The 20064-nt window shown below is 35.2% G+C and overlaps 1 protein-coding gene across 5 annotated transcripts in view; it reads left to right on the top strand.

Annotated features, from left to right (window-relative positions):
* Positions 1–20064, top strand: part of LOC113492616 — a 46793-nt gene that overhangs the window by 10567 nt on the left and 16162 nt on the right. The window contains exons 1-3 of one of the 5 annotated variants that reach the window (XM_026870158.1): positions 108–427; positions 6358–6875; positions 17215–17327. In XM_026870158.1, coding sequence (XP_026725959.1) covers positions 6535–6875; positions 17215–17327 — 454 coding nt within the window. In that variant the 5' untranslated portion in view covers positions 108–427; positions 6358–6534. Of the gene's footprint in view, positions 1–107; positions 428–6348; positions 6876–13429; positions 13563–17214; positions 17328–20064 lie in introns of those variants that run through there. The other 4 variants (XM_026870160.1, XM_026870159.1, XM_026870161.1 and 1 more) reach the window with 4 other exon arrangements.

Below are 20064 nucleotides of genomic sequence, written 5' to 3'. Positions count from 1 at the left end.
ATTTAGATGAATGCGGAAAAAGTAGTACGTACACGGCGTTGTTATCAGCGTCTGGTGTCGGGGCAACAATGCCCGTTCCTTCTGCTGTTTAGCGTGTTTAGCGTCGCTCGTATCATCAGTTGTAGTCGCGATGGGGCCGCGTACGCTGCCGTACTCTGTGTGCACGATTTTGTTACGTTATTGTGTGTCGTCGCCGGTCTCGTGGTACCGGGTGTAGGGTCGGAGTGTCGCTATCGTTCGCCGGTCACCAGTGCTGCGCGATCAGCTTCGGCGCGTGGTACATACGCGGTTAGATCACGTACAAGTTTTTACTTCGCTAGTTATTCAACATACCATGTCAGTTTATTTACAGTGATGTTGTGTAAAACTGATTTATGAACATAATTTAATACGGGTGGAGAATTGCCATCGCTGTTAGTTTATACGGGTAAATAATGCGAGATACATACTTGTGTTATGTATGTCAGTAATGTATCGCATACTGCATACTTACCGATTCATGTATTATGAGCGCTGTCGATTTGTGTTGAGGTATAATATGTTGGGCTTGTCTGAGAATTAGGTGGTGCAAGTGAAGCTGGTCCCTTATAATGTGTGTAGGTATAAATATAAATATGTATAAAGCACCTTATTGTTGCAATGCTTAGTTTCAACTTTCCACTTCCGCTTACTGAAGTTTGGCAAAGCACCAAAGTCTATAATGCTTCATGTCTTTAATTAGTTTGAAATTGTTTCCTATTATTTGTTGCTGATCTAAAGTAACACTGCGGCATTGTTTTTATTTTAATAGTATTGTTAGTAATGTTGTTTTCTATATATCATTATATATTACATAATGCATTATGTTAGTACATAATTATAATAAAACTATTGACGCGAATACGAAGTACTAATTTTATTACTTTATGACTAGCGTTTATTAGATGACGTTTATTTCGCGGTTCAAATATTATTTCAAATCTAAATTACGTAACCTCATAAAAAAATAAAAAATGCCTTTATATTATTGCATTTTACTGGATAGCAAAAACTTAATTATTTTTACCCTGAAGTATCGTTGTATGTAATTGTATATTGCTACTAGAAACATCATTAGAAGCGTTTACAGTAAATATATCTGTACACATACTCAATAAGTAAATAAGTACAATGACAAGACGTTTTGCCTCGTATATACCCAACAATACATATAGGTATGTTATATGTACATACATAAATTGTTGGCACATGTAGCCCATACAGTATGATGTTGGATTGCTCAAGTCAATCAAAATTTTTGTTAACATATCTTCAGATGGTCGTTATCCTAAGTACCAAGCCATTTATTATTACACAAATATTTAACATTGCAAAATTAATGTTTGTTGAAGAACGCCACAAGTTTAATATAATTTATAACAATTTAGAGGCCATTTATTTCGTTGTACAATGTGATATAACGAGCGAATGATCTAATTACGTTTTATCATAGAACTCGCGTGAGTTGATTGACCTGTAAATTTCGCGGAATTTATGCTGACCTACTATAATAATTTCTATATTCTGACAATCCATAAAAATAAGCGTTTTTTCTTTAAAAAAATATTTATTAACTCATCATCACTAAATTGAAACATGTATCGTAATCCTTACTTCCCTACTAATATTATAAAGGCGAAAGTAACTCTGTCTATCTGTCTGTCTGTTACGCTTTCACGTCTAAGCCACTGAACTGATTTTAAAGATATTTGGTACAGAGATAGAGTTGACCTTGAGAAAGAACATAGGATAGTTTTTATCCCGGTCTTTTGAAGAGTTCTCTTGGAAACGCGATATAACCAACCGCGACGCGGGCGAAGCCGCGGGCGAAAAGCTAGGTTCGATATAAAAGCGCTAGTTTCGCCAAAGATCTCTTTTACAACTTGGTGTTCTTTTTCTGTAAAATGTTATTAATTTGGATAAAAAAAATAGCCGTACTATATCACTTGACATTCTGAAGTGTACATTTCCTTTTTTTATAGCAAGCCTGGACAGTTTATTCTTGTAGTACTATTAATGTTATTTAATTTATTAACAACGATGACATACTTTTCTCAGGTGATGTTGAACAAATATAATTCTAACGCATTGCGGCTAGAAGAATAATAAAATTATTTAATAATAGACAGAAAAAAAATCAGTATAACTTCATAAATTTTGATTTACAACGGTCATTTCTAAGTTGGTCGCTTTGATGACGAGTGTTGGCAACGATGACTTCATTGGTCATGTGGCTGTTTTTTGTTAACATTGCTCATGTACTGGTTTGTAATATTAAAATATAAAATGGCTACTTTGATTTAAAACTCTATTCAAGCGACTATATAATACTGAAAGCGTATAAACTTATTAATTGATGTAGGTACATAAATATTATATCATATTGTCACATTTGTCACCTTGAAATCATTTTGAATTAGAAACTTTCAATCCTTAATACGCAAAACACGTTTATAAGATAAGATAATTATTAATTAGTTCTTCACGAGTCCTAACAGTATCAGGATCACCAAATTGCTATGAATTTTAATATGATTACAGTCCCGCGTCTACTCAGCGGTTTCCTACTTATTTTTTTTATTAAGTAGTAAATGGAGGACTTAAAAAATCATAGCAATAAAAATTATGCAATAGGCACTAGAAAGCTAATTTTTTGCTTAGAATAAAATAATTAAGTCGAACCACATAATTATGTTCATGACTAATAGGAATACCTCATATGGCTATAGAATCCGGAATACTGAGCATTCTATTTTGAGAAGCACCGTGTGAGATACGCTCTCTATTTGCCATGCAGAGGTCGAACACCTAAAACTGAACGCTGAGGTAATAAACATCTGAATGAGTCGTCTTCAGAAACTGCCAGTGAAAGTTATTGATTTTGATCTATAAAAGGTTTCTCGCTTGGGTTGGTCATCTTGTTTTCAATCTCATAGAGACTAACAAAAACATTATACTGGCAAATTCTCGACTAAGCAATAGAGCCTACGATTTTAAATGAATAGCTTGCATTAAAGCTTACATATAACGCTTAAAAATGGAAAAGGATTTTTTTCTTGTCTCCCAACCGATTTCTTTTTCTTTAGCCTATTTGTTCGGAGCTCTTGACCAATTTTATCACTTCTTTCAAAGTTTTTATAATTCAAAAGTATAATACATTTACTTAGATAGAGTGAGATTCAGTGGTATTTGTAAATGTATGGCGTCTATTGCGCTAGTGAGTATTCCAAGTACCGCTACATTTTGGTTCACACCTATGCACACTCCTCATCCACGTGGTTAACGCATGTTGGCTGTCATCAGGAACATTTAGGAAGGCTTCAGACTTTGTTGCAACGTTCTAAATAAAATAGATACAGTAACGATAGGGTTCAGTCGGTTGATCATGTTTGGTTGGATATTTACAGTGTTTTAATACTTAAGCCAAAAGCTTTCGGTCACGCTGCATACGTTGAGGGTGAGAATAATAGATTGCACTTTTGTTTTAACTGCCTTAATCCGGTTTGTGATTCGTTCAGCCTAGTATTTTATTATATCCTTAGTAGTACGAATTGAGATACACGGACTTTTCATCCGCTTGTTAGCAGCTATTATTGTACAAAGACTGCGAGGATGTTCTGAACCCGTTCTCTAGATGAGAACACAATCGATGTGCCACTAAAGTCTGACCTCGGGCCTCTATTGTTAGCGATCAATGGACAATACTTAGCCTCTTCCGCAACAAGTCGGCACAACGTTCTCAAATTACTGTAGCCACGTCCGTGTGCGCACCACAAGATGCCGTTAAACCTGTTTAAGCTATTATAACAATTGTTAACACCTAACGGTTTAGAAATGACTTCAAATATTAAGCTCGTGCGATGTATTTGATTAATGATGCAATTAATTGTTGATGTTAAGTTTCTTATACTTGGAAAGAGGTTAAGTAAAAAGTGAGTATCTTTTCGTCTGTATCAAATGGCTGTGCGCATCCCACCGCCGCCGGTCGATTAACATCGCGTCATGAATTCAACAGCTTGTACGCACTACAAAACACACCACCCACGTACGGCGGCCAGCCCGCTCCGCACCGCATCCGTCCCGCAGTGATTGATAAACCAATTTGACATCATTGCCGTGGGAAATGTCGGATGCGTAGCGCTTTACGTTTCAACGGACCTTTACAATATAACAAATTGTCACAAAGCATTCGTTTACATCCGTGATCAAAGGATACATTGATTCCGATACGATCATAGTAGTAATCGTATCACCTCTAATAGTGTACGATTAGCTCACTACACTGTTAATACATGCTCGTAAATAATGATTAGGGTTCACATACATACAATGCAGGTTTATTTCGTTCTATTTTATTATTTTTTTAACGTTGATACTCCTTTGATGATGTCGTTAAAACATTATTATTGCTTCGTTCAAAAGCATTTCTTAAGACTCTTTTGATTATGAGACATTATCTTATAAAGCCAGAAAATCTGATCGCTTCCCAAATCAAGGATTAAATTAAAATAAAAAACTGCTTTGGAACACATACAATTAAATTAGAAAGTATTATTTCTATAATTTCAATAATTTCTGTGAAATGCAACATTACGTAATCTAATCGCTCTATTGTTTTAACTCAGTTATTGAATGAGCATTGACTAATAAAGGTTATAACTGAGTCAAATTGAAAATGCTGTACAATTAATTATTAATTAATAATCGTGGGCGATGTTAGCCTTGATCTCGAGTCTTAGAGCAATATTAATCGATTTTACGCTGTAATTTTTTAATAGGCCAGTAGATCTTCCTTGTTTGCCTCTGTATATTTGTTGGTGATTCATAGAGTAGTTGTTTTTTTTTGTCTGGTAGTGTTACACGATACCTACTGATATTTTATAATTAATATTAGTTAGAAATAATGCGTTTATTTCTTTTGAGTTTCTGTGGCTTAAATTTAATCTTGTTAGCTCTCCTTGTAAGATGTTTACTACTGTTCGAATCAATATCAGCTGATATTTTTTCTTGCTATTTATTGTAGTATAAAGAGTGATGCAAGTGTTTTATATCCATAATGAGGACTTTATTCATATTACCATCTATGGATATCTATATAGGGGCCGCTTTACCCCCTGAAGCTGCTTTATTTAAAGCGGTTAGAAAAGTATAGAAACATACATTTAGGAATGTTCGTTGAATTAAAAAAATCTCTGGGATTCTTTTTAGAAAAAATAATTATGCAATCCTTTTGTACTTGATATTCAATTGGTGCAGTCGAAAATAAAAGTACAGTTCGTATGCGCATGCGACGATCGATTTTCAATAAGTTTAAAGGAATTATGGAGGGGAGGTGTGCGGGCGCGCAGGCGGTCCCCGGTGGGAGGCAGTCGACGGTGATGTAAGATCGGCTGGCTCCGGCGGTGATGTCAGCGCGCCCACGACTTGCCCCGCTCCCCCTCCCTGCGGCACAACGGACCGACGACAAAGCCTTCCGCAACACCGCGTTCCTTTCATAACTTAAAAAGGTTCTGACCTTACCGCAGAAAATTCTTGCAGTCAAATCATTCTTGGCAAGTACCTACACATATTATAATAGCGGAAGAAAACACCGTAAATTCTTTACAAACAATACAATTTAACGTTGGTTTCCTTGATCGTAAATATATTTACAAGTGCCAGAAAAGATTTGCAGCGCTTGTTATACTAAGCCAATGCCGTAAATGTCGCAATGCAGTCAAGCATGCATCTCGCCAAGTAGACCGCAACAACGCTACTAATTTTGCTAGAAAATTAATTCGCTCTACCATTCTCTAGTTGTAGGTGGTTAGGAACATAAATAAAATCATATTTAGTCATCGGAATAGACTTAATTGCAGTACCTTTTAGCTTTAATAGATTAAGGTCAAGATTTACAAGGTAATGAACTAAGATGACGTAGTCCTCAGATGACTTGCAAAAATAGATATTCACCTCTATTATTTTAAATTTAAATAAGAGCTTCGCACCTGATCGTCCGCGTGAGAAATGTTAACTTGATCAGTTTATTTATACACCTTGCGTGATTTATTGTTTATGCCACACGTACGAATTTTGACAAAGGACAGAAAACGTGCTTTAGAAATTCTGTTACTGTTTTATTCCGAAGAATTCTACATTTACATACAATACGCAATAAAACCTCGAAATGTCATACAAAACCTAGTTTAAATGTTTCGACAATGAATAATATCTTAAAAAATAGTAACTTGTACCACCATAACAAATTATTTCTAGGAGTTTATGACAAGCCAATAAATTATACCCAATTATTTGCCCGTATAATATAGTATTTTAATTCCTGACCGGTCTGATCTGCAGATTTATAATAAAAAAATCAAAGGAATGGATTGGACTGAACCTAGTAAAGAAACATTTTTAGCAAGATTAAAACTAATTTTTACTATAAGGTGATATTGTCAAAAAAGAAACAGTGGTAAAAAGTCAACATGGATTCAAACATACATTCAGTGTTGTGAAATTTGTGTGGTGAAAGAGATGAAGATGGAGGGTGGAGTGTTGAGTGTTACGAGCAATAATAACAGATTCCGATCACATCTGAAAAATGCAGCTAGTGCGTTATGTGCCGGGACACTACCGAAGCAAAGGCGAGGCGAGCCAGCCGCGGTCAGCAGTGCTCGGCACCACACTTATCCACGCGCCACGCCGCCTAAACGGGCAGCTATCGCCTGCCGAATGGAGCCTTTACCGCTCGCCTGCACCCCAACTCTGCATCCTAAAGCCTTCGAGCCACCCCAACAGATAAAACATGACGTCATCGAGGATCAAGCTACAAACAGATCTAACACCCTTATCAAATGGAAGGGAACAGTAGCCAGGTAAGCAACTATACTCTAAAATTGACTTGGGTACTTAACCGTACTTAAAAGTTAATAGTAAAACATCTGGACAAATAAACCGCCATGCGGCAGATGTAACAACAATACTAATCGTTTATAAAATTATGTCATAAATATTGTGCCTCATTGTTTTTGCGATAAAATCACGCACTTCATTAGCTTTTGAAAAATTTGTAGCTACAAATCATGCCGCACCGCAGAGAAACAGACTCGTCTTTTAGTTAGGTCAACAACATCAGAATGACATCATGGTAACTTGTTTGCCCAGGTTGTGGGGTTGAGGTGATGTCGTTAATTACGCTTCTACACCAATTGTTGATTTAGACGCTGATTATGTATTATTTTTTGTGAACACACAGATGTTCTTGCGAAGTGATGGATATGCCGACAATGACATTTTTATTTGTGTGTCGTCATCCTTGAGCAGTGAGAGCTTTTTGTTTTAGCTCCATTGTCATGCTAGAGACTCTTTTATTTAATTCTGTTTCATGCACATGTCCCACTTTAATATTTTGCTTCGTTCAATTTTAATCTTATTCTTCAATGATAAAAACTCAATAAAAATCTCATTAGCATTTCTAGTTTGATATTTTTGGCTGCAGTACGTATACTTAATGGAAATATAAACACAGAATTTAGGCATGAGATCATCGCCATTTGTCATGTATTTCTTAACAATATTAAATAATCGTGACCTAAAGGGAAATAATATTATTCCCCTTTTGGGTGCCTATGACGTAAGAGAAACGCTCTTTATTATTGTAATTAAATAAATTTATTTATTAGGAAAAACAGACTTAGTTAGAATTACATAATTGTGTTGCTGGTTGTAAGTAACTCCTAATATATTTTATTCAAACACGTGTATGAACTCCTGACATTATTAACCCAGGTCATCAACTTAGAATGACGTCAGACGCCATAGCTCTGTTTAGTCAGCTTTTTATGTTTTCATTTTGACTAGTTTTTTGTTAGCAATCTTCGCCATCGAGTTATACTGATTTTTGTATGTGTTGTTTCCTTTCAAACTTTAAATTAACTGATTATATATTAAGGGACGTTTATTTTACTTACAGGTATTTCCAGTTTTTCATATGAAATAAAATTACTTTGTGTCATACCTGTAAGTACTTATTAAGTGACTGAACCTCCTAATGTGGTCTTTGTCAAAACAAGAACATCATAAAAAGTAATTTTGCGGCGCAGTAACAAACAACGCAATTTTTTAAGTCATTCATTATAATATAATGTCTAATTTGGCATATATGATCTCACACTTCATAGCTGAACAAAACAACAAGGAGTCGTAAACACCGCTATCCGTCCGGAAATGGGGCATGACCATTTATGTTATGTAGCTACGACTACTTTAATGTTGTAAATAACTTCAGTCATTTTCATCGACCTTGTTTTGTTAAGCCATCTCTTAATCGTTATTTGATGTCGGCTGCCAAATCGAACGTACCTACATACATAATCGAACACGAATGGAGTAAATGCACTCGTGTATTTATAAGCGTGCCAGTGCGAGCGAGAAGGCAAGCCGTCTCGTTCACACACCATGATGTCATGGTATATTTTTGTAAGCACTCAACTCGGTCGCACGCGCTTTTCGTTTGTAGTTTTACTATCGGTATCGGTATTGTTTAATGTCATTATACTTTTCCGTTTCAAGTAGTGATGTAAAAGAAAAAACAATTTCGTTGTATTTTACTTTATAAGCGCAGCAATGAACCAATGTGTTATATCTTTATTCCAAACAACGGTATAATATATATAGATTAATACAATAATTTCATTGTTGTTTTCAGAAAAGATCTTAACCTTAATAAGATAAGGATTACGATTCTCAGTATTTTACATATTTATTGCGTAAAATTTGACTTAAAGATACTTTGAGATATCTTGCAGATAATTTTGCATGTATCTACTGTAAACATATTTTTATCAACCAGAGATCTAAGTTAAGAAGGGACGAGACAATAAGACTATGGAAAATTACTATCAACTTTAAAAAAATCATCTTTTCGTAAAAAATCTATAAATAATTCGTTAAAAATGGAATTAAATGTAAATAGAAATTTAAGCGCGTTAAGTTTTCCGCACCATTGTATTAAAATTAGGCATCGCATTAATACATTCATACAGTAATATTAAAATAGGTGTTAAGTACGAGTACTAACATGCATGTGTAATGTATACAAATACAATCGAGGTCTAGACAAAACATATTACTACAATGTATGCATTGTTCAAAATGTCAGGATAGTTCAAGATCTATTTGTATTAGTTTCAACAAAATCAGTGATTACAATAGTTTAATCTTTATAATTAAACTATATCAGTTGAAACTCAGAAATACTCCTGTTGTTTAGTTAGCTACTTAAGACTTGGTGTAAAAGGTGTATGTTGATGTATTGTTGATTTAATTAGGTCTAAGCTTTGATAACACAATTCGTGGACAAACCTACGTAAAGCACCTAAACCAATTGACCTGCAGTTACATTGGTTTCAGTTAGTGTATCCCATTCAGGGACCGGCCGGATACTCATTGAAAGGGTTTTTGAAGGGGTTTTTTTAAGCGCTTCAAGAAAAAACCCTATGACATATGTTACACCTTCGAACGGATTACTGTAACCCTGTTCCGAACATGTTACCCTTTACTACCCTGTAACACTGTAACAGGGTAACCCACTCCAACCTAAGACAATGCAATATGCACTCTTTATCATAGACATTAGTTTGAAAATAGTATAACCACGAGCGTACGTGACATCTTACCGCCCAGCGGCGCCATTGTTGCATTTACCGAGCGACTTGTAAACATGGAATAAAAATCATTGTGGATATGATCTTACAGTTTAATTTTGCTTGTCGCACTTTTCAAACGTTGTGATATATATTTTTCGTATCTATACTTGTAGACCAGGGTCGATAATTTTTAAAACCAAAAAAAAAAATAGTAGGATGAAACCCATTAGAAAAGGAGGGGAATATTATAAAAATGAAAGGAAAAATAATTTACGGGTGATCTGAGGTCGGGAAGGGGGTGGGAGTGACGTTTGAAGAGTAAAAAACGGTTTTTATCGATTTCCGGCAAAACTAAAATTCGTATCGAAAAAAGTCAAATGGCAAAGTTCTAAAAGAAAAAGATCTAAAACTTTTGTGTTTACATTTTTTTCACATAACCTCAAAATTTATGTGAAAAATCTAAAAAACCAAGATTGTGGTTTTTTATTTTTATCTTTTACAAAAATTTATTTTTGTAACGAAATTTGGTGAAAACTTACTTTTTTGTGTCCCAAATACGCTGTAATTTATGTGATTAAAAATATTTATTTTTTCACCTTATTTTGAATTAATATAAAAAAACACTCTAATTTTCAATCGAAGATTCACCCGTCAAATCTTCTCAGAAAATGCAAAAAATGAAAAAAAACTTGTATTCGATTTTTTTTTTAATTATTATAAATAATTTCATCTAAAAAATTTGATCTCATTTTTTGTTCAATAGACCAATAATCGAGGAAGGTTTTAGGCTAGGTATATAAAATTACGCTGCAACTAATAGGAGCGAAGATTTAATGGAAAATGTGGCAAATACGGGGAAAAATATTAATCTTCGAGGGCTTTCGTTCAAAAATTCCTAACTTATATCTTCTAACCACGCGGACGAAGTCGCGGGCAACAGCTAGTTACCTATATGACGTTTCGCGCGTAGGTAGTTTGTCCGAGAGGCGCGAGTCGCGGCGCGACGCGTCGGCGATAGAAGAAAATCAGCTGTAGTCTTAGTAAAGCAATGAGGGGCCGCTAGGGTGCAAGTATGCAGCTCAAGTTTAGTGGGTAATTCAGGGTAACACGAATAAAAGCCTTTCGTGGAGGTAACCACTTCAAAGGGTTAAGTTATTGAAGGGGTTAACCCCTTCACGTGGTTACCATAATGAAGGTGTTAACCATTTCGCTGGGTTTCGAGGATGTAACTCGAACAAAAGGTAACACTGCGATATGAGTTACCCCGTGTACGGGTTACCCTGTCAAACGGCTTAACTCTAAAGTGGGGTTGTCCGGTCCCTGATCCCATTACAAAAATGACAGATTTTATTATAAAAGGTTAACAAAACCTATACATAATAAATACTCCAGTAACACAATATACAAACCACAAACTTAATTCCTTATTCATTTTTAATTCACGCAATTACATGACATCAAAGTCCTGACCACAAAGCAGACACCAATTACATGATTATGCGTCAGCTTTTTAAGCAAAATTAGGTAGGCGCACCTCGACTGGGCAAAGCAATTGTCCTGTGAGTTAGCATTGTCGTAAATAAAACATTTCTCTTTACATGCGGCAATGCGGTCTAATTCCCTCCATTACTTTGTCGATTTATCACGCAAGCTTTAAAAACTTCCGGCGGTAGATCGGATAATTCGTGCTTAATACATTTTTTTTTACGGAAATGTTGCTGGCAGAATATGTTTTTGGGCTTTAGTTTAAGCTAGCTTGCAATTACTAAATAGATTACTGTTAAGCAAACCAACTGATTGATTTACATTGATTTGCATTCTTTATCATTACTGAATAACTTCCTAAAATATAATGTAATATCGTTTTGTAATATCGCGTTTGTTTTCCTAAATCAAGAAAAATAAACATAAAACTGATACCGAATACGCAAGGGTTGTTCGAGCGGCGCGGGATATGGTTCGTTGACAGATTTAGCCTTTTCGCAGCAGTGCAAAAAAAAACGTCCTGGTGAAAAGTTACCAATAAGCGTCAGGAACTCTTCACTTTTATGTATACTAAATAACCTGCAATCATGACCAATAGACAGAGGCTATGCAAAAGGAAGTCATCTATATACATATTAATTTCTTATCATTGAACTTATCATAAAATTACCAGCATTTTAACCTACTTGTCTTCTCGGAACATCAAATTGAATGATTATGGTTTAGTCATACACCTAACCGATTCATTTGAAGGGACTGACAATGAAATGTCATTATGACTAATAATAGGGTGCGTTTAGAGGAAAAACATACGACGAAAGTCTAGAAGATTCTCTACAAATAGGAATAAGACAGTATTACAAATATTTGCAAAATTATCATTCTAGCCTTTTCCCAGCTATTTTGGGGTCGGCTCCCAGTCTAACCGGATTCAGCTAAGTACGATTATTTGCCAAATATTTAGCAATATACATAAAAATATGTTGAAAGCGGTTAGGAAATTTAAAGTAATCAGTGCAAATGAAACTTAAACTAGACATGTAATACTTAAATTAATTTTATTCGATTTAATTTCATTTATAGTGCTCCATGCGAAACATAGCCTAGATGATAATAATATTTTTAAAGAAAAATCAATACAATATACTCTTTTGTCTATGTTTGTTGTTTGAACGCACCCTAATAGCAATCTTTACGATCAATAACTGCCTACTATTTATTACTCATATTGTAAAGTGAAGTAGAGGCAACAAGTTTGCGACTGAATGTGTCAAATGCCCATCAAAGTGATAAGAAATATTTATTAGTAGGACTGTTATGAGTAATCAATGTCAATAGAAAAATCGCACGAGTGTAGTAAGTTTACTGAGGTCAAAAACTGACAGCAACCATCAAGTTTTCAACAAGCTGACTAAAGTTTGAAACAACACTTTGACCCAAAAATTTTAAAATGCCATCGTTAGCTTTGTTCTTTTTGCAAAATAAGTGAGTATATTTATAACGCCTATTGTAACAATATTCCTCTAAATATATTCTATTCTATAGGCAAAGTCTCTCTTTTCTTGTGGGAAAAATTAACTCATACACAAACCAATCAATTGAGCCTATCGAAATCCTCTGCTGGACGGACGCCTCCCCGAAGCTGCACCACAACACCCGATCCTCTGTCTTTCGCATCCAGTCCGTGCCACATTTTTTCAGTCTATCGGTCTATCAGGCTAGGGGGAGCTGCTCTAAAGCTTTTGCATATTTGTAGTTTCCACTCAAGGACTCCTTTGCGCCAACAGCTATCAGTACTTCGACAGAAATGACCAGCCTAATGCCACTTCACCTTGCTAACTCTTCTAACCATTCCGGCCACTCCAGTTCTTCTCCTTCGATCAGAAATGAGGATATAAGGATATCCTCATTTCTGATCCTTGAAATAATTCTAAAGGAACTCTGAACATAGGTCGCTGACGCCGAGTGCCTTCAAGTTTGTGGAGTAGCCCTACTAGCATCCATATTTCAGTGCTAAGCAGGACAGATTGTTTACAAACTTTCGTTTCCAAGCATTGCGCGCATTAGGCGCGGAGACAAACTTGCATGCAATAATTATTTACTTCAAAAATACAGCAATCTATTTATTGGGCTGTCATGTGAATATTTCTCCCGTTCTTATACTGACATCACTAGGTTACAGACTCTAGCTAATATAACTGCGTACTGATAATATTCATACATACGTATATTTACTTCAGAAATACTGTTCGCCACATTGATAAAGCCATTTATTATACAGTGCAGTGTCGCATGACCTATCTTATTTGTCGTTCGCAATGTTTAAATGATGAAGTTATTTATTAATAGTGTTGTTTTAATTTGTTTCATAAATTCAAAAGTGATATTTTCTTTTAAAATTGATTGTAAATGTGAATTGTTACAGTTTTCGTAAGTTGAAAGCTTGGTTTGCATGTTTTATATGAATTTTGTGTTTAAATTTATTATCATCAATTTACTAAAACTAACTCGTAGTAACTTAGCATTTTGTTCCGAAACGCTTAGTCTAACTTCTATCGTGTACTACGAAGCTTTTCTCAGTAAAGTGAGTTGTCTAGGGTCCTAATCAAGTGGTCACCGGTTGTTTAGCTTCACGTGGGAACGTCACATAACTGTCGGCAGTGTCGGCACTATCGTAATAGGTAACCTAACGCCCTTAGTCGATGTTTTGTCGGCCGACCGCCGGAAACCATGTTTACGGCTGCGATTACACTCGACGTATCGAAGAAGTCTGGTGCTGATGCAACAGAACTGTTAGCTGTTTCATCTTCCCACAGCTCTGCCATTAATGCGTAGGTTCAGTTCGTTTAGTATGCTTCGGTAACCGTGGGGAACTTTCATTAATAACGCCCGACCGTTCACGTGCGGGCTGTTTATGCCCAGCATCAACAAATATAGTCTAATTCGTGTTTATTGTTAACCCATTTAGTCCTGAAACTATTTTTTTCTAAAATGTTTGTTTTTTTCTTAGTATATAGGTTGATAGGGGTCTAAATATTAGGAAAACCTAAAAAATTAAAATCCTGAAATAAAAGGGGTCTGGGAAATAGCCGTACCACATATGGTACAGTAGGATTTGGAGTAAGAAAAATACCGTAAAAATGAGAAAAAAGTTGTTTATTGTTCATAGTTATTTAAAAATGTAATCAGAATAAAAAAAACCGCAGCAAATGAAAACTTATTAAAAATACAAGAAAAACATACACTAAATTAGCATTTTGTGTGGTAAGCAAGAAAGCATTCAACATGCAATCCAACATTACATTTGATGCATCTTGCTGGGCTTTGTCGGTGGCAATGTCCACATCTCGTTCTTTTATTATCGGGCTGTTTTATTATATAATGACCCTTGTCATCAAATCGGGAATCCATAGTTAGAGATGATTGTCGGCTAGGTCCAGGCTTGCTTCGAGACTTATTCGATTCAATTATGGATATAGCTATGCGACGTCTAAAATACAATAAATCTTGTTTGCCACCATTGTATCTATAAAGTAGCCAGGCATTTTGCACTGACATGTCAAGACAATGCAAAATAAGGGGCATGTACCACTTTTTTCCCCGGATGCTAGTTCTGACTGACGAAATATTTTGATCAGATAAGTCGACACCACCCATATTTTGGTTATACTTCTGAATCAAGTGAGGCTGAGATACACTAATTTTCTTTTTAGTTGTTGTGAGTATCTCTCTGCCTTATGACACGGTAATATCCCCGTTGAATTTGAGCAAACTGTAACAATGCTGTTGTCATGCCATTTACAGATTATAATGGAGTCACTAACACGATAATCATACTCTCCTCTTTCCTTCTTCTTCATTTCTTTATTAGCTATCAAAGGACATTTTCCTGTTCGATTTTCTCTTATAGTGTCCGTTACACCCATATTCCTTTTTGTTAACTCTTCAACCAACGGTAACCCGGTAAAAAAATTATCAATATATAAGTGATATCTGGATCCAAGCTCAAGTTTCATTAGTTTATCTGAATATGTCAAAACTACACTAGCCCCAAGGCCTAATTCAGCATATCTGGCGTTCAAAATTGTAGTGGCCCCTTGGTAAGGCTCAAACCAAGCTATATAGCCCCCCGCAGTAGCTCCTACCCACAGTTTGAACCCATACCGTATGGGTTTGCCACGAATAAATTGTTTACATCCATGTCGACCAAAATAAGGCACCATAGCTTCGTCAACACTGTGGTTTTCTTTGTGGGGACAGTGGTCTAGAAACTTGGCAGATAATTTGCTCATAAGTGGCCGAACTTTTGCAAATTTATCAGAAGAATCTAACTGATGGTTGCCATACAATGTAGATTTGAAAATATGTAGGAAAAGCGGTCTCTCGATAAAGCACTAGCAATGAGCTCATTCTTCACGTCAGGCGAGTTCTCCCAATACATTCGTCTTCTATTTACCGAGGAATAGCCACTTACTAACAGAACACCAATCATACACTTCATCTCTTCTATTTTTATATCAGCAGCAAGGTTTTTTCTTCCTATGTACCTGTTCGTCTCAGTGGTCAATAAATCAAAAACATCCTCCGAAAAAAACAAAGAAAACCATTCTAGTGGTGATTTTTCCTGAGGGACGTGGTAATCAGGTCGCCATAATGATAGTGAGCCTTCGTAATCCCGTTTCCTCCAGTTATATTTTTTTAAAACTTTATGAAGGGGCTCATCATTCGTGTCCGGATCCCCAATGTTGTCCAAACTAACTGTAGCGGGTTGACGTAGCTCTGCGTCCGCTCTGAGCAAGCTGGGAGGTAGATTATTGACATTGACCTGATCTTCGTCTCCAGAGTCCTCGTCTGTCAGTTCTGCATTCGCATTATCAGGCGGAAGTATGAATACATCATTTTCACCTTCGGTTGTCTCAACATCCCCCTCTTCCAATAAAGATAAGATGTCATTCAGGGATAATGGTCTGAAAAGCAAAAAAAAGTTAATTGAAATGGCATATAGTCCTACCGTACCAAATAGGGTACACCATATTCATGTCTAAATAACTAAAAAATAAATAAATAATTAGGATATCAAATGTCACAATGAAACAAGAAGTATTTTAGTTTTATAAAAAGATGGAAATATTTGTATAAATTATATAATTGTAGTATATTTACCTGTTGGAAGCCATGTCTCCGCAGAAAAAATAAATTACGAAACTGTTCAATAAATCTGCACTATTATCAGCATTCAATTGCACTGGCGTATTTTTCCGATGAGCACTATTCTTCTTTCGACATAAATACCAAATAATATTAAAAATATTATGCGAGTACCTGCAAAAAAAAAAATATAACAAGTGTACCGTATATGGTACGGTAGGTCTAAATGGGTTAATACATATTCAAGTAGCTATATGCTATTAGCCAGTGCGTCTATCGACTGTCGAGTGATCTAGTTGTTCGTTAAAGCGGTATAATGATGTCGGTTAGGTCCGTTGACATTTGATTAAGTACACATGGTTTTAGTAAGGTTTAATATAAACAGCACAATACCGAATTGAAGGCCGTTTCCATTTACGTACTACAACAAATTGAATGTTGCCCTGTCTCTATGTAAAACAAAGTGTGGTGCAAATACAGTAGCTTATATACCTTTAAAACTTGTTGATTTTGCTTTCAATGGGAATTGTTTTTATTTGACTAAAATTAATCACGCTGTTTCACCACTACGTTGTATGTAGATACATAGTGATACATGGCGTCACATGAATGACTACCCGTCCGATTAGGTATCTAACAATATTTATTCTGTCGTCTTATCTTTGTTCTTCAGTTACCACCAATATTTGAAATACGTAACTGACTATCATGCACTCTCAAACTAAATAAATATTTCGAAATTTTCTCAATAATAAATATGATAGTTTAATACCTATACGTTTCAGTTTTTAATATCCCTGTTCGAAATCTTTGCAAATATGGTGATACTTAAAAGGCATAATAGGTACAGTGAATTAGTGGTATTAGTTAATAGTGTAGGTAGTGCCAACCAAGTGTTGTGTGTGTGTTTGAATGTTCTTTTGTTTTGTTTCAGGGAGGTAGCCAGTGCATGGGAGTGCCGTGTTGGTCCGCCCGACCAACCGGCCTCAGCCGATCGCGTGCAGAGCCTCTTCAACGACATCGAATTATACCCTACTAAGACCCAGGGTAAGGACACAATTTTATATGAAAATTATAGCAATCAGTTAGAAGATTTATTTATACGTTGTGTATCGTTTTCATCATGATATAATAATAGGCGATGCCAGGTATGATCTTCCCGTGACAACTTGGTCGCGTGATTTAGGACACGTCATCGCTTGTGCTACGGTTGTTAGTTTGTTTTCGTCGTGACATAGTCTTGGGAAGTCGTGGGTATCATTTCCATAGTATGTTTACGTGAATGACACTGCAATGAAAAAGCTTGCCAAATTTTATTTTCTAGTTTTGTCGTAAGTTATGGGCTCATCGGACCTACCAGAACATTGTAATACACAAGTGCGGTCATTCAATTCAATTAACCTATTAAACGTTAACCAGCAGAGTTAGCGCTCAGATTACAAAGCTCTTTACCTCAATAAAATAGCGCTATCAACTTGTTATACGACCTTTTTGCTAATTTATTTTAAACCTTTTTTGTTACGCAACTGTGATTTAACCGGACATGCCATAGGACTCGTTTCGTGTAACTTAGAATAAATATTATTGTTTTCTACTTTCAACAAACGAATTAAAATTGCGATATTTTTGCCAAATTCCAATACAGCAACTTAAAATTAGCACGATCTATTATAATCGCGAAAACAAATGTCTAAATAAAGCAAAAAATATATATCATTATTAGCAATAAATCATAATTTATGAGTAATGAAATGTGGTTTATGTATTAAGCTTATCTACACTCGTTTATCTAAAGAATGTTTTAGTGCGTATTTGTGAACAATATTTTTATAAACAGATCTTTATCTCATTATCATTAACACACAGCTTTTCGCTGCTCTGTCACCATGGAAAATTATATGATACTTGTTTATGAAAACTTCCTACTGCTCAATGTTAATAACTACGTAGAGTCGGGACTTCGGAAAATAGGAAGTACTGTTCGCTCCGATAGCGTCATCGACACAAGTATTATTGTTTTGACATTTATTTCCAATGAATAACTAACAAGATTCAGCTTTATCGTTCTGAGACGATAAATTGTATTCAGGATGTGATAACATTGTCGTGAACTATTTTGTCAGTGATCGACATATTTGGTGATGCTTAAATGGACACGTTACACCTAATATGTGCCGTGAGATTCAATATAATACGTAGTGAACACCTGTCAGGTTCTGTCCACATGATGACTGGTTAGATGAAGTAGATAAGCCAATATAATATCAGATGTCATCCACAATAAGGAATCTAGGTGAGGTCAGTAACGACAAAAGATTTTGCATAACAAATCGACTATACAGGAACTAATTATTTTTCAATTTGTTTGTATAATTAAACATTGCCGGTTCTACACTCCGTGCGATTTTCCTACATATTCGCTATCTAAGTAATTATCGTGAAAAAGTGTTGGGTTATATTGCTATACATGTTATCCACAGTGTATATCAAGGGCCTATATGATGCTCTTTTACGTCATAAGCCCTCCATACTTCGATACATACTTTCTAATAATAGATAACTTACTTAATAATAATGTACATTATTGGATATTGGACAGGTATTTCATTACTTTTATTATCAACTCTAGACTTATTAATGAGCGCATTTGACGTATTAATTTACTATCTATTCTATTTGCGTAAACGTCTCTATTTTGACCTATCTATCTAATTAATTCAATATGATTAATACGAAACTAATGACATAAAACAAATCCTTATCGCTGTCTTAGCAAGACGAGTCACTAACCATGAACCATAACTTCTGTTCCTTTTCAAAACGTGTTAGAATGGCAAAAAAATAAATTTTCAAACAAATTTATATCATTAATAAGTATACTGTGGACTATTGCTCAGGTCCACATGCCCCTCATATGATTAAGTATGCAAAATACCAAAAATAAAAGATGTTCTGGGCTTAATACGAAACACCTGAAGCGATTTTGACCTCCTTTACTTAACAATGAAAAGGTTTAGGAAACGTATAATTCGCTTATCTGAATATAAATTTTATCGTTTCCGATTATGTGTAAAGCTTTTTATGTCTCGGATTCAGTGGAAATTTGGTATTCGATGAAAGAATACATTCTAATCAGGTTTTTCGGAAGATTCCGAAGAATGAGACTTGAAAAGTTATCAATACGTTTACGTTTGTAGAGATAGAAAAATCCATACCTCTTTACCTTTACTTCAAAAGTCAGAGATAAATAATTTAATCAAAACTGTGTTTCATGAGGTATTCATGAAACACAGTTTTGATTAAATTTTTTAATCTCTTAAACTTGAGAAAATGTGACCTTAGGGAAACATGGTGTAGATTTCAAAAGAGAGCCGTAAGTTTAATTTATTCTACTAGACGTAAATATATTATCAAGAATTGATTATGATATCTCTGCATCAGAAGAAAGTTCGAACGACACTTACGGTTTTACAGCAATTTATTCAATAGTGAAAGTTGTTCAACACACTAGGAATCAATTTCATAGTCTAGAGCTTTTGTATGTTCATAAAATATGGGGTGAAAAGTAAAATCTAAAAAGTTAATTGCAAAAATTGAACTTTTAAGATTTTCATTTTCAATCTAAAGAGTCGTATCTCTTTTTGCAAAATGTGATTTCTATAAAGAAAAATCGGCGGAAACTTACATAAAAGTTAACTATGTTATGTTAATTTTATAGCTTAAATACGAGTGTGTATGGTTTGTTACTTGACAACACCAAAATAAGTTCGGGTTTGAATCGATT

Source organism: Trichoplusia ni, chromosome 4 (assembly GCF_003590095.1).
Source record: "Trichoplusia ni isolate ovarian cell line Hi5 chromosome 4, tn1, whole genome shotgun sequence".
Taxonomy (NCBI): Eukaryota; Metazoa; Arthropoda; class Insecta; order Lepidoptera; family Noctuidae; genus Trichoplusia; species Trichoplusia ni.
The sequence above is the reverse complement of the archived record's forward strand: the minus strand, read 5'-3'. Positions and strand labels throughout refer to the sequence as shown.